The sequence below is a fragment of the Pyxicephalus adspersus genome, chromosome 6 (assembly GCF_032062135.1).
Source record: "Pyxicephalus adspersus chromosome 6, UCB_Pads_2.0, whole genome shotgun sequence".
In the NCBI taxonomy this organism is placed as follows: domain Eukaryota; kingdom Metazoa; phylum Chordata; class Amphibia; order Anura; family Pyxicephalidae; genus Pyxicephalus; species Pyxicephalus adspersus.
In genome coordinates, this window is record NC_092863.1 from 91,813,986 (window position 1) to 91,830,460 (window position 16,475).

The 16,475-nt window shown below is 38.2% G+C and overlaps 1 protein-coding gene across 3 annotated transcripts in view; it reads left to right on the top strand.

Annotated features, from left to right (window-relative positions):
• The window catches only part of SPEF2 (sperm flagellar 2), an 81,891-nt gene that overhangs the window by 6,632 nt on the left and 58,784 nt on the right, over positions 1-16,475 (top strand). For all 3 annotated transcript variants that reach the window (XM_072416587.1, XM_072416585.1, XM_072416586.1), the window contains exons 2-10: positions 3,224-3,326; positions 4,937-5,189; positions 5,524-5,694; positions 6,855-6,995; positions 8,469-8,548; positions 9,085-9,274; positions 10,073-10,261; positions 12,609-12,796; positions 14,888-15,056. In XM_072416587.1, coding sequence (XP_072272688.1) covers positions 3,224-3,326; positions 4,937-5,189; positions 5,524-5,694; positions 6,855-6,995; positions 8,469-8,548; positions 9,085-9,274; positions 10,073-10,261; positions 12,609-12,796; positions 14,888-15,056 — 1,484 coding nt within the window. The remainder of the gene's footprint in view (positions 1-3,223; positions 3,327-4,936; positions 5,190-5,523; positions 5,695-6,854; positions 6,996-8,468; positions 8,549-9,084; positions 9,275-10,072; positions 10,262-12,608; positions 12,797-14,887; positions 15,057-16,475) is intronic.

Genomic DNA, 16,475 nt, shown 5'->3' on the forward strand with positions numbered 1-16,475 from the left:
GAGGCCGCACGCTTTATAGCCATCTGCAACTCAGTAATGGTGATCGGCTTTTCAAACATTTATATGGTCTCCGTAGATAAAGTAGGAAAGTCAGAGGCTTTGAGGTATTCCCGAATAAGTGCAATTTTTTTCGGGGGGCCCAGGGGAACCACTTCGCAAATTGTATAAATTGCTGTAGTTTTTTTTAAAAATTTGGGCAACTGCTTTGGTAGCATACTTATACATAGAGGCTTTTTTGGAATTCATGGCAGGGGCTAAGACCTTTCCACACTTATTTGCATCTTCGTAGTAAAAATGCCTACATTTAAGCAGCTGAAATTTGCCTTTATCTCTATGGTGTTAATTTTTTCACGCACTGCGAGCATGTTTGACTCCAATTCGTCTGTATGCAACTGTTTATGTTTAGTTTCTAATTGATGTAACTCACGGAGAGGGTTACTAAGCTGTTCAGTTTTGGATTTCTTGAGTCTGCTCCCCTGTTGAATAAGGAGACCCCGAACAAAACATTTTATGTGCCTCCCACACAAGAAGAGGATTTTGGGTTGTTCCTACATTTTGCGAGAAAAAGGAGGTAGGCTCCTGTTCAATTTTCTCAGGGATCCATGGGAACTCCAACAACATCTCAGGTAGAGCCTCCAGGTAGTGGATCTGGGAACCTGAATAGCTGCCATGAGAACCAGTTCAGTGATCTGAGCATGATCTGAAAAAGAAAAATCACCAATAATTGAATCAAGTACCTGAGGAATAACATCATGTGGGACAAGCCTAGAGTATGTCTTAAGGACTGGAGAATAAAAAGTATAATCCCTCTCCCCTGGATGTTGAATGCGCCAGATGTCTACCATCCAGCGGTGGATTGAGTGTTATGTTAAGATCACCCTTGATCACCACTGTACCAGTCCCAAGTTCAGTCACCAGATCCAGCATATGTTCTAAACAAGATAACCGATTTGAATTCGGCAAGTAGATATTACCAAAAGTAAACACTTGATTATCCACTCTACCCTGCACCAAGACATATCTTCCCTCAGGATCCGACTGCACCAGGGACAGAGATCAGGGTAGGGATTTGCGATATCCAAATTGAAATTGGCGGTTTCGTACATAATTAGAAAGCATTTTAACACATGACTTTATCCATGTGCATTACCGCTACACAGATGCTTGAATCAAGCCAGCCAGAAAACTAACCATGTTTTGCAGCTAGAAAGTTCTTTGCACTATAATTTACTGTTCATAAAAATTACTGTACTGAAAAATATTACTGTGATGATGGAATTTGGAAATTCTCTTCTCTGTATCTGCATCAACCTTCCTTGCAGCAAACAAACAAGAACAAGATGATGATACAAGGGAGAATAAACATTTGCGTCCCTGTGGACTTGCTCTTCACATGCTTCTACTGTTTATTATGTGCTCATGATGCCAGTCGGAAATAGCGCTCTGGATTTTGTTTTTTAGTGATTTAACCCTGTAGTATTTATTCAGACTTATAGGGAGACATCAGTCAAATACCAGCATATTGAAAATCCAATTTTTTGTGTATTTACCAAAGTGATTGTTTTTGGTGAAGCAAAAAACTTTGCTTGTGTTTGTGTTTTCTTCTGTTTTATTTTAGAGCAATGTTTCTCAGTCCACGGAGTCCTAGATTTTCGGCATAGGTTACTAGGGGTTCTTTGGGCAATGAGTAATTTGTGCCTCCCAGGTTGCTTATCACTGATACCAGGAATCCATTTTGGTATCTATAATTCTTCCCATTGGCCAACAATGTAAGGGGCATTTTTACCACTTACCAGCAATCTAATGTACTGTAATGTCTTGTAATGTAATGGGTTTCCCTGGGACCTGAAAGATTTTTCAAGTGTTCCCCCATAGTAAAAAGACTGGTGTAGAAAAATTCAAACTACAGTCAAATATGCAATTCTTTCTGTGGTGTCTTTCTATAGTGACTGAAGCTAACATTCTGCAAAGGAGAATTTTCCAAACCCATGTCAGCGATTGGGTCTCCACAAGTCGAATATCAGAATTACAGCTTTCTAAATAGCCCCCTATTTTTTGCTTAGTTCTCATTAATGGTATTCTTGCTTGCTTTCTGTTCTATCTGACATTTGTTATCTGAAGCATTCCAAAGATAAAGACCATCACCACCCTAAATATCAGTGGGAAGCAGTGGTCTATCTCCAACGATCTGACATGCCCAGTACACAGGGATAACTACTTTGGTCCGAGAACAGAAAGGGAGCATGAACATTGTTGAATGGAGTACAGAAGTTATCACTCTGCACGGGGGTCAGACCATTGGGACAGCAAAAACTGTCCTGAACTTTATTTAGCACGTTGACAGAAATAGGGCTAAAATACAAAAAAAAAATGTTTAAAAACCTTTGATTTTATCTCACAGTTACAATTCACAGAAACATCACTCATTATGAAGTCATTGTTACCATAAGTTCAGCCTTTCTCAGCATTTTTAACATGGGGGAACACTTGAAATAACTTTTAGGTCTTGGGGAACCCTTTCAATAATTACTTTTTCCGCAGCTCACAGTACGATAGTGAGGTGGTAATTGAGAAGAATGTTTCTTACATTGGTGACCAGTGGGAAGAATGTCACCCTTACAGATAGCCAAAAGGATCATTGGTAGCACTTAAACTGACCTGAGAGGTGAAAATTGCTCATTGCTCATGGAGCCCCTAGCAACCTCCGGAGAAACCCTGGTTGAGAAACACATTTTTGGGTCCAATGTTATTCAGGCATAGATGTTTCATACCCGTTCACCACATTCCTTTGTGTTAATGTTCTGGTTATCTGGGAACCCTTTTATTTGCCTTCTTGTAATGTAACAAAGGTGTTCTGAAACACTCCCACTGCAGGCTCCTCGTTGTTCCTCAGAATACCCAGTATATATAGAAGTGTCAATAATAAGATCTTTTTTTCACATCTATCAGTTTTATTCACGTGCCTTGGTAGAAGAGCAGACAAAAAGTAATGTTACTGCACAGATTTTAGGAAGGAGACTCGTTCAGCTCACATGTGCAGAGCTCTGTGAAATCTTCATAAAGTGGGTTACATAGAAAGCAGGTAGTTGAGTGACCGTTGCAGTTTAGCACAGTAACAGAGTTTGCATTGTTAGTAGATTGGTAGATAGTAGAAAATTTACTTTTATTATTTGCTCATTTGTAAGCAGAATAAATTTCAGCTTTGCTTTACCTTTGTTTCTAGAACCTAAGAGTTTTGCCAAGGAGTTTGCCACAGGATATCTCATTGGAGAAGTGTTGCACAGATATCAGTTACAAGATGATTTTGACCATTTCTCTCAAAGCAGGTGAGGCCTGTTTGCAGGAAATTATCAGTAACATCATATTAATTAGTAACATGGTAATTTTTTTCACCCTCCCGAAAGCAGGAATTCTGGATAGAGCAGAGACAAGGGCCTTCTTTATGGACATTATTAATATCCCCCTCATTTCCTGTTCCAATGACAATAGTTTCACCTAACAATCTGACAGGCAGTAGAGTAAGGGAATGATAAAAGTCCCCCCCCCCCCAACTTTTTTTTTCTTCGCTCACTTCCTATCTAGTGAAACAGTTGTATGATACTGTACCTGAGGGGAAATGCTTATAGGGGCTTTATTCCATCCCTACAAGGAAAATTACTTAGCTGGATACCCTTTAGGCTTGGTCTACATGGACAATTTCCGCAATGTATAATCTGTGGCTTTAAAAGCCCATGTTTGAAATTCCCATGCATTCCAAAAGGCGAATCTACACCAGGACGGTTCCTTGAGGCAAATTTATTAGCTTTATCTTAAACCTTGCTTGCAACATTTTAAAAATTAAAATGCAGGGTAAACGTGGGAAAACATTTTTAGCAGGACTTTGGAATCTGGAAGCCCCCTTTAATAGGGAGGCTCTAGGATCTCCATCACCCCACCCTGTTGAATGAGTACAGGGGTGCTTAAAACCCCTTACTCATTCCCTGAAAGGGTGAAAATATGTGTAAAAAATAGGACGAGGCTTTCATCTTAAAGTATTTTCCTAAATGTGTGTTTGTGTAATTAAACGTTTTTTACAGGTTATCCCACAATGACAGGAGGATTTCCACAGCTGCATTCAAAATATGAGCACAGCTGTGGGACTCCTGACAATGTGGGATCCCGGGGCACTAGGGGTTGAATGAGGACAAGGCTCCCCATTTACCTCCAGTGCTTTGTGATTTCTCAGTCGTTCAGCACTAGACATGAATGGGGAGACTCGTCCCTATTCACCTCTAGTACATTGTGATTGGCTGAGAAAAGGGAAACCCTGATGACAGCTCAAGCATCATCAGGATTTCCCTTTCCTCAGCCAATCAGGGAGCAGAGCTCTGCTATGCTGACAGTTCTGCTCCCCTAAATGCTCCTGCAGCCCTAGAGGAGCTGTGACATGTGTTCTGTATCTAAGAACACATACTATTCATTTTTAGTGACACACTGACAGAGGAGGGAGGAAATATCCTCAATGGCTGCATCGGCAGCTAAACCCTGACCAAGGTTGTTTATCTTTTTCTAGTTAATCCAAAGTGAGACAAAAATCTTTGCTACAGTTTGGGTTCCAGAGGTGCACAGATGTTTGAAAGCAATAAAAGCCATCTACAGAATTATTACCTTGAATAATTTTTTGCCATATCAGGTTTTCATGGGTTTCTTATTTTACACATCATGTAGTAGAGCTGTTTTTTTTTTTTTGTTTTTTTTTAAATCCTGTAGCAAATAGATCTGAAGTAGTGGGTGACAGCAATGAGACTGCTTAATATGGGTAACTTACTCACATAACAATATATATTTAATCATTTCAATGCATATCAATATTCTGGCACTATCCTGTTCCCTAAAATATTTTTTAAGTATCTTCAAATCTACAGGTGTATTCACATGCAATTTCTGTTCACCTCAGGGCAGCCAATGCCAAGTTGAACAATTTTACCCGAGTGGAGCCCACTTTGCAGCTATTAGGCATCCCATTCGACCAGAATGTGGCCCAGAATATCATGTCAGAGCAACATGGAGCTGCCACTAGGCTTCTCTACCAATTATACATTGCTCTGCAGAAGAAGAAAAAAGCCGGCCTCACAGGAGTTGCTCTGGAGACGTTGAGACCGGCTGCTCCTGCAAAGCTGCAAGGTATCGGCACAGAAATGTATAGAGAGGTGAGTTAATAATGATTATAAATATTTTATTTCTTTTTTGAGACTACTAAAATCTGAAGGTTTGTACTGTCCTTCCTTCTTTCCAAGTACCTCACAGTACACTACTTTGCTAAGATGTAAAATATTACTAGATAACTTGTTGAGGTTTGTATATTCTGCTGTTACAGAATGCTTCTCATGGATTCAATGGGACAGTACCTTCAAACCTGTAATTTAAATTGATGGCTAATCATGATATCCTTTGGAATCTGTGTAATTAAATTTTAAAGTATTTGGAATCTGTGTAATTATATTTTAAAGTAAAAGCTGTTCTATCTGTTATTCTCTCTTCTAGCGTCTAAAGACACTGATTCCTCGCCAGACAGATTTAAATTTGCAGCAAGTAACCGAACAGTTTGATCTAAAAGCAAAAGAGATGGATGAAAAGATGGCCCAAATACAGAATGATGAATTAAAGAAAATCCAGAAGATACAGGAGGAATTGAGAATGCAGGATATTGAAAAGGTAAGAATAATTTATTTGACATTCAAAGGTTTGCTGGCTCCTACATTCATATTAAATATGTAACCACTGTTGTCTGTTCTTTGATGCACTATAAGTCCTACAGTTGCTGTATGTCATGTTGGACAATAACATGAGTATGCTGGCATGTAGATATAACTGGTTCCCCATATATTTTTCATTGCATTACATCCATCTCTTAAGAAAAAGACTTTTCCTTGTAAATGAACATTCAGGCTGCAGTGTTCATCTGTGGTGTTATATTTTTAATGCGGTACTTAGAAAAAAAAAATATTAAACATAATGAAAATCTAGAAAAAAATGTTTTAAGCTCTTCTACAAGCACCAATTATTAGTACACATTATTTATATAGCGCCAACATAGTTCATAGTCATGTCAGTAACTGTCCCTCAACGGGCCTCACAATCTCCCAATCAGTAATGTCCCTACTATAGTCATATGTCTTTTAATACAGTCTAAGGTTAATTGTGGGGGAAAGCCAAATACCCTATCTGCATGTTTTTGGAACGTGGGAGGAAACCAGAGTATCCGGAGGAAACTCACAGAAACACAGGGAGAACCTGCAAACTCCATGCATATAGTGTTCTGGCTGTGATTTGAGGCTAGAGTGCTAACCTCTGAGCCATCGTGCTGCCCTACCCTTCTATTAGTTATTCTGTTATTACTATTTGCCTTGGTAGTTTACCATGACAAAACACAAAAATATTGGAAAAGACCAAATTGCTTTTAATACATGGTTAAGGGGCACACCTGCATTCAGATCTTCTCTTTTTCTACAGCAGAATGGGGGGGGGGGGCATTCAATTGGTATTCATGATGTTTCCTTGTCTTAAGGTAAATATGTATCTTTGTAGGGGAAGAGGGCATAAATATTAAGTTCACTTTCTTTTTAAGTACAGTTATCAGTTACAGTAAAAGGTGAATATTAAGTTCATTTGCAACAAGGATAAATATATAAAGCTAGAAAATACCTGCTAACGCTTAATGAAAGGACATAATTCGTTGCACAATCTTGTACCATTTATGACATAAGAGTTGAAAATAATCTCACAGTATACTAAAAGCAATCGGTTCCCTAAAATGACAACAAATTAGGAAAGAAACAACACAATACAAATTTGCTTTTGATTACCTTTACTAGCTTCGTCGAGCAAGAAGGAGACAAAATGAAATTATGGCTCGGATTCAGGCAGCAATTGTGCAGATTCCTAAACCTCCAGCAAACCGAACCTTAAGAGCCATAGAGGCACAGAAGATCCTTAGAAAGAAGAAAGAAGCAGAGGTACATTTACTGCCATTCATGTATTTTCAAGAAATTGTATGTACTGTAGTATATGATGACAAAATATTGTTAGGATAAATTCACATGGATTATACTCAGAGCCAAGCCCTTCCTAGTCTCTGAAAGGGTTTTCTAAATCACCAAGGGTACTCTGATGCCAACATCTGCCAAGTTAGTCATAAAACAAAATGTTGCATCCATTGTTAAGATTGTGGTAAGTAGTTTATTTCAGTAGTTTCCAACAACTCACCTTCTGCTGAAAGAGCAAGACAGACCAGGACAGGGCTAAGATAGGCAATAGATGCTCTTTGCTGCACAGAATAAACCTACCTTCATGTGATGGCACCTAGGAAGTGCCTGTTATGTGCTGACAGCTCCTTATTAACTTTGTTGCTGTCAATTTTTCTTTAAGTTAAGCTAAGGAAGAAAAAGTGTCATGAAAAAATTCCTAAAAAAAAGTCCTTGACAGATGTCCTAAAAAAAGACACTGTAGAACAGATTTTTTTTACCAGCCACAGACTCTAAGCAAGGTCAGATAGCAATTTGTTGTGGCTTTTGGTGTTTGTTTGCACAATAGATGTCAACAGTTTAGTAATGTACTGATGTGCAGCAAAATTAAAAGCCCCGGTTAAAATACCGTTCAATCTTCTGTATGTCATGTGTATTATATGTATGTATGTCATGTATGTTGCTGTATAGCAGCCTATTTTTTAATGGGCTGCCAAAATACCACAATAGATCTAGAAAGCCCATTTGCAAAGTAACCCCAGTGTACTAAGGCAACTTACCTGCACTATTGTGCCCCACAGTGCATTGCCATGCGTTGCATTACAAAAAAGTCACATGCTATTCTAGGTACAACACAAACTTGTGAACCTAAAAAACCTAATACCTGTAGATTAAATTGTTCCATTTTAAACTACTTGCTAGGGCATCTCTTTTGAGAAGAAAGAATTTGCCCAAGGAAATTAAAATCTTTTCACATTAAAATCAAGAAAAGAATCTAAAAAGGGTGTACCTTTACTTTTGTATAAAGCTGCTCCTTTTTTATGCAGCTTTGCTTTGTCTCTGTTGCGTCTTTATAATTAATGTAAGCCTTGTTTAATTCTGCTATTGATCAAGTCATTGGGCCTAATTTATTAAAGCTCTCCAAGGCTCGATAGGATACACTTTCATCAGTGAAGCTGGGTTATCCAGCAAACCTGGAATGGATCTGGTCCAGGATACAAAACATTTGCTTTCAAAACAAATAGCAAATTATTTTAGGAACTCCATTCCAGGTTTGCTTTAATCACCTAGCTTCACTGATGAAAGTGTATCCTCCCCAACCTTGGAGAGCTTTAATAAATCAGGCCTATTGTATTGTATTTATCTACATAAATGAACACAAGATGGCACCACACAAAAGCACAAGCAATTTCTGCATTTATGCACTTCTCTTATGCACACTTATGCTCTTCTGTTTTTCTTTAGGAAGTTTACCAAGAATTGTCAAGATTTGAAAAATCTGCAAAAAAAGATGCCTTGATTACCAGCATTACACCAAATGGAAGGTATGGACATATGTTCATCAAGTTCAACCACTACGGAAATAAACATATCCCAGATATAAAACCCTATGGACATAGTCAATCTAGAAGAAGGCAAAAAAATAATACCCAGCCTAATACCTAGTTATATTCTGCGCTTCTAGAAAAGTACCCAGCTTTTTCTTTAAACAAACTATAGTAGTTGCTGAAACTACTTCCTGAGGGAGCCGATTCCACATTTTCACAGACCTTACAGTGAAGAATCCCTTCCTTATCTGGAGATAAATTTCCTCTAGACACAAAGAACAACCTCCTTTTCTTTGTAATGACCTTAAAACAAAAATTTGGGAAGAGAGTTCTCTAGTTTTTATAGCGCCAACATATTACGCACCACTGTACATTAAATAGGGGTTGCAAATGACAGACGAATACAGACAGTGACACAGGAGGAGAGGACCCTGCCCCGAAGAGCTTACAATCTAGTAGGTGTGGGAATTAACACACAATAGGAGGGGAGAGATATATATATATAAATATATAAAAAATAAACTTTCTTTCAGGAGTCCAACATTGCAAAGAATAAAGTCAAACGGCAGCATTGGTAGTAGCCCCTTCAAACTAGAATCTACTGATGATTATGTAAGAAAAATACAGAAGAGGCTTGAAGAAGATACCACAGCACGCGAACAACGGGAAAAAAGAAGACGCAGAGTTCTAATGGAGCAGCTTGTCACTCACGGGGCACAAGAGGTAATAATGACATATTGTTTTTCATCTTCAGAAAGAATCCAATTTATTTAGGTAAGCAGCCGCAGCTTAGAGCCCAAAAGTGGCCAATTGGCTATCATCTTGCCTTCTTCTGTACTGATGTCAGGGTACACACTGGGGGATACTGCTCATTAGTACTTTTTTCATTACCAATATAAGTAACACACCTAACTTACTTAATTTATATACTTAATAATGTTTTGTTTTTTTAATTCAAAAAAGGTACATTTAAACATATTTCCAATGGACCATTTTTTTCAACATATTACGCAGCGCTGTACAATAAATAGGGGTTGCAAATGACAGACAGATACAGACAGTGACACAGGAGGAGGAGAGAGCCCTACTCAGAAGAGCTTACAATCTAGGCAGTGGGGCAAGTAACACTTAAAGGGGGGAGGATATGGAATGGTGGGAGGTAGTGAGGATTTTAGAAGACAGAAGAAGATGGGCAGGCAAGTTTTAAAAAATTAGTTTTGAGTGCTCTTTTAAATGAGCAGAAAGTAGAAGCAAGCCGAAAAGGAAGAGGAAATCAACTCACTTTCTTCTTGTAAACAAGCGGATTAAGAAATTCAATAGACAGCTATCAACAAATTGATAGTCCAGGAGTTGATATGGATTAATTCATCACACCAGATTTCTGTTAGTCAGGTTACAAACACTACACCTAGAACACACTGAATTTTAATGCATTGAGGTCTCTCCAGTGTGACATCTACTGAAAAATCAAACATGCATTATAATTCTAACAGAGTAGTTTTGATTTTGTCTCTTTTTCAGGAGGAATTTCGGGAGGAACAACTTATTAACCGTTTAATGAGACAATCACAGCAAGAAAGGAGAATTGCTGTCCAGCTCATGCACACTCGCCATGAGAAAGAAATCATTAGACAGAACAGACTCTTTCGAGAGAAACAGTATCAGGAGCGCCGTGAGAGGGAGTTCCAGGAGGCACTTGACAGAGAAGCGGTATGAGAGTAACTCATTTACTTTTATTTACATAACATTTTAACAAAAGGCCTGTCTATCCATATGGAATTATTGATTTCAGAACCTTAGTGTTTGTATATGATCTTTGGGGGGGAGACAAAGAGGATGGTGCCTAGAAATACTAAAGGTGCAGTAATGCTCTAGAGCAGAGGTCCCCAACCCCCGGGCCACAGACCACTCCGTGGCTGGTGAGTTTGGGGCCCTAAATGACAGGCGGCAGAGACGCAGGCAACAGGAGCACCGGAGACCTTCCTTACACTGCTCTAAAGCTAGTGACAGCAGGAGTGCAACCAGCAGTAGCCCAGGCATCTCTCCTCACACCACTTAAACAGGAGATGCTGAGAATGGTAGAGCAATGTATGTAAGGTTTACACTTCTCTGCCATTTCCAGCAGCTCTGCCACCTGACAGCACACTAGCAATCTTACCATACTCTGCTACTATCAGCTAGTGTGTCTGCTATTCTTCCCATAATCTTAGGGATCACACATAATCATTTTGTTTTCTAATTAGTACAGAAACCATGAAAAGGATTGTTCAATGCAGTTACTAGTTAATTTGCAGTTAACGTGTACAGAGATTAAAATAGTTATCATGCAGCTCCATCACACTGGAGCCTCACAGGAAGTATGAGAACACTCAGACAGTAATGATATTCAGATTTACAATGTAACACTGGTGGAGGTTCTAAATCATTCTTTACTGCATCTTTACAACAATGGGGCTGATTTATTAAAGCTCTCCAAGGCTTGAGAGGATACACTTTCATCAGTAAAGCTGGATCACCCAGCAAATCTGAAATGGATCTGGTCCATGATTGAAAACATTTGCTAACAAATGGCAAATGACTTATAAGAAATCCATTCCTAGTTTACTGGATCACCCACGTTTACCAAGTCTATCCTCTCCAGCTTTCAAGAGCTTTATTAAATCAGGCCCGCTGTGCTAAGAGATTATATTATTATTTTTAGCAAAATTATTATAATTTTATTTTATAATTTTTATACAATAAAAGAAAATAGAAAAGTTAGTAGGCTTTTGGTGCAAAAAATAAATACAAATATAAACATTTATTGATCAAGGATTATAATGGTGCTATTAGTAACATAGAACTACTATTCTATAAGATAATTAAATCATGAACAGAATAAAAAACACAAAATACAGTGTTCACACTTTGTGTATAGTGATCAAAATTTTAAACTTGTTTCAAGTACCCAACGGGTTTCGCCAAAAAGGCTTCTTCAGGGGATTGTTGAGATCAGGTACTTTGGAGTGGATTTTTTCTTAGTACCTCTTTTGGTTTTGAAGTACATTATTTACACTGTCCATTGTTATTGTTTCCTCATTCCCCTGATCTCAACAATCCAAACAAAAAGAAGCCTTTTTGGCGAAACGGGTCGTGCACTTGAGACAAGTTTAGAACTTTTATCACCATACAAGTGTGAACACTGTATTTTGTGTTTTTTGTTTTTTTTCTGTTCATGATGTTATTATCTTATAGAATAGTAGTTCTATGTTAATAATAGGACCGTTATAGTCCTTGATCAATAAATGCTTATATTTTTATTTATTTTGCCCGAAAAGCCTACTCACTTTTCTATCCTCTCTTTCTAATCATTCTAAACAAGGCTAGGCAATAATCAGATATAAATTCTATTGTTACCTTAATTAATTGAAAAAAACCCTCCTGACACCATAACTCTCTTGGATAAAAAGTTGTATTTTACTGAAATTTACCTTTTTCTGACTTGTTACTTTTACTTCTAGCTGCCCTATTTGTACATCTGCCCACCTTGCCCTTGTGTTAAAGACTAGGCTCACATTTATTGACAGATGCATCTGACCCGCAATTCCCTTTTTGTAAGCTGAATTTGAGTGGCTATATTAGTGGATTTTACATTCCCACACTTGTATTGGAATGCAAAACCTGCTAAGAATACAAAAGACCCACCAACACAGGCCATACCCCACCAACTCAGACCATAACAGTGACCCTGATATCTCTCATATCTGACCCATACAACATGAACTGAGCATTGCTACCTGTATTAGTACTCACACATAGCATGATGTGCAAAAGCAATGATGGCCAGTACAAAAATTCATCCAATTATCTGCTGGTGGAATATAACAACCTAATGAAACTGTATAGACAAGAGGTTATGAATTTTCTATTATTAGTCACAATTAATCCATACTTTATCCTATTTCCTCATAAAAAGAAATGGGAGTTCTGTTACAAGTCAAAGGTAAAAGTCAAGTAAATTAGGTATCTCATCACAGCTTGCTGTGAGATTAAAGTGTATACATGTACAATATTACAGGCCCTGCAGCATCAAGCCAAGCTGGATGCCGAGGAACACATGCGGAAAGTCCAGGAACTACATGACCAGATAGCTGCAGAACGAGCACAGGCACGATACAAGAAACACCATGGTATTTGTCAGAAGATAGTCAACCAGATGGTGGATCTGGTGACAAAAACAGGGGAATACAGAGAACTAACTAACAGGTAAGTGCTTCTCTTAGAGAGTGTATGCTTTTCTGAACTCTGGTGTCTCTGATAATAATGAAATGTACTGTATTGTAATATAATTTATGAGAGTAGTATCAATATACCTAAATTCCTAGAGTGAAATAAAATAAAGAGGGCTCAGAGGTTAGCACTTTGGCCTTTGCAGTGCTGGATGCCAGGTTCCAATCTTAGCCAGGACACTATCTGCATGGAGTTTGCAGGTTTTCCCCATGTCTGAGTGGCTTTCCTCTGGTACTCCGGTTTCCTCCCACAATCCAAAAACGTGCAGTAGTTAGGTTATTTGGCTTCCTCCCCAAATTGACCTTAGACGGCATTAAAGACATATGACTATGGTAGGGACAATAGATTGTGAGCTCCTTTGAGGGACAATGACATGACTATGGACTTTGTACAGTGCTGCATAATATGTTGGCGCTATATAAATTCTGTGTAATAATAATAATGCCATAACTTCAGATAGGGATTTGAAAAATTTATAGTCTATGCCTGTAGCCTAAACGCAATAAGAAAATGAGTATGGGGTTAGGCAAAAATTGGTTTGGATGAGAGAACTACTTTTGTTGGCCTGTAGGAAACAAGACTTGTGTACTGCTAGTGTGGTGTAGCTTGCCCTTTTCTAAAATTAAAGTGATCTATTATTAAACACAGTGCTCAAGTACAGATAATATCAGTGCATTAAATTAATCACTGTGTCTCCGTGTAGCCCCTTGGATCCCAGGATATTTATAGATCTTGAAATTTCCCCCTAGGTCTCACCCGTGTGAAACTTTCACTGCCAACCAACTGTTAATTGCTAGATCTTCAGTGAGAAATCGAAAGGCATTTACATTTCATTTTTGAATGACAGTGAGTGGTACATAGTATTGACTGAATTACAAAACATATCTCAATCTAAGCAGTGCTGGGCCTTGTATTTAGGGATGTTCCACAAGTATAATTCCATCCATTGCTTTTGCAATAAAATTTTTTATTTGTGTAAGAATTAAAGAAATTAAAGAGTTATTGGGAGACACTCAATCGCCGAGATAACAATTGAAAATCATATGCTATAAGAGAAACGCTCACAAGTACACACGCTGTGTATAAGTTCCTGGCAATTAACTTGATGTTTTATTTTGAGTGCTCATACTGGGCTTGGGCATTCCTAATAAAAAGGATAGATAAGAAAGCAAAAAGAAAGGTTGAAAAAAGGCATTGGGCCTGATTTATTAAAGCTCTCGGAGGCTGGAGAGAATACAGTTTCCACAGTGTGGCTGGGTGATCCAGCAATACTGGGGTTGATTTCCTAAAAGTAATTTGCTATTTGTTAGTAAATGTTTTTTAATTCTAAACCAAATCCATTCCAGGTTTGCTGGATCACCCAACTTTACCAATAAAAGTGTATCCTCTCCAGCCTTGGAGAGCTTTAATAAATGAGGCCCATAGGGTGTGTTTCACTGTTGGAGACCCAGATAGCCTGGTCTAAACATCCTGAATAAGGAGACCTTATGCAACCCTGACCAGGATTTATATAGCGCCAACATAATATGCAGCGCTGGATAATAAACTACTAATATAACAGGGTAGTCTCAAGGCTGGCTGGCTGGCAAAATCAGTTGAAATGCCATTTCAGGTATTTTTAAACATACCTTTAAACACTTCTAGTATACTATAAGAACCTAAACATAACTTAATGGTTTCTTAATGTGGCCTGTCAGCTCAGACCACTGTGAGCCAGTTACAGTGTTCTCCACAGCCCCTTTTGGCCAGGACTTTAGCCACCCAGCACTTTTAAGTAACCACCTGACTCTTTTTGGGTGGTTACTTAAGAGTTGGGTCACAATACAGGGGCTGCCACCCGCCTACAATTGCTTCCCAGCCAGCTTAAACAAATTCTAAGGAGAATACTGCAATTAGGTTAAAGACCTTATCAGTGCACTGCTTACCATTGTTGCAAATGTTCCTGATTGCATTAATATGATGCAGTTTATGTTGGGTTTATGTTTCCAAATAGCTGGTTGCTCTAATGTAGAATAGATGGAATAACTACTCAGTCTATAAGTACACTAAAATACTGGTCTTTCCCAGGTTAATACCTAACAAAGTAATGCGAGAGTGGAAAGAGGTCTTTATTTCTGGACTCCCGCTGTATGAAGAAGCTTCATTAGACCCTTTACCTTCTGAACCAACCCCTGAACAACTTGTGGAACTGGAGAAAGAGAATTTACTAAATGACAAAGATTTTGAAGAGTACAAGGTAATGTTTACAGCTTCTAAGCTCTAAAATACTAACTTGCTCTTGAAATGTAATCAGTAATAACATGTTAACAATATTTAGCTGATTTCTAATTTTGATAATATAATAATTTGACAACATTTTTACATTAAGAGACTTTGACACCTCTAAAGTGTGTCTTCTCTGTTCTATAATGTAGTCAATCAGGGACTAATGCTGGTCAGATATTTCAGTTCTGATTAAAAATATTTAAGATGAAATCTGAGCTGAGGTTTTTGTCTAAACAATAGGGCCATTGCATATTGCTTATCTAAAGTTAGTAAAGTTCTTTCTTGTATTAAAAGATCAACAGACTGCAGAGATGGAGACATAATCCTGCCCCTGTACAAAGCATTGGTCAGACCACATCTAGAATATTCACTCCAGTTTTGGGCACCAGTTCACAAAAAGGACATTGTGGAATTGGAGTGCAGAGAAGGGCAACTAAATTAATAAAAGGAATGGAGGAGCTCAGCTATGAGGAGAGATTAGATGAGCTGAATCTATTCTCCCTTGAGAAGAGATGTTTAAGGGGGTATATGATCACCCTGTATAAATAAACAGTCCATATAGAAAACTCTCTTCCCAATTATTTACTTTGAGATCATTACATAGAACAAGAGGGCGCTCTTTGCATCTGGAGGAAAAGAAGTTTAAGCTCTGGATAAGGAAGGGATTCTTCACTGTAAGGTCTGTGAAAATGTGGAATCGGTTCCCTCAGGAAGTAGTTTCAGCAACTACTATAGATTGCTTTAAGATTAAGCTGAATGCTTTTCTAGAAGCACAGAATGTAACTGGGTATTAAAGCTTTAAAGTAAAGATAACAGTGACTGTTGATCCAGGGAACATCTGATTGCAAAAATGGAATTAGGAAGGAATTTTTTTCCCCTGTTGAAGCAAGTTGTACCAGGAGTTTTTTGCCTTCCTCTGGACCAACTATGTTTTTTAGGGTTTTATATCTGGGGTATGTTTATTTCCCTAGTGGTTGAACTTGATGGACTTATGTCTTTTTTCAACCTAACCTACTATGTAACTATAATCTTACTTTATTCTTGGCATGCTTTCTGCACAGTATTTCTTCCAGATCTGTGCAGTAATCCAACATGAAACAATTTCTGCACTTGACCTTTGTGCATAGATCTCCTGTAATAAAGACCAATCACTATAGCTCCATTCTTTGTGCAGAACAAAGGGTCAAGTATCCTTTACCCTGTATTTTTTTACTGTCAACCTTGTAGTGAGGAAGACCTTCTGCGTCCCATCCACAGTTATATTCTCTGCACAGGTTATGTATATGACAGTGATGATGCCACCACTATTTTTACAGTTTTGATAGCGAATGGGCCACAGAAAGTGGAAATATATATAAAGGTAATTTAGGTGCATAGAGTTCAGCTTTGA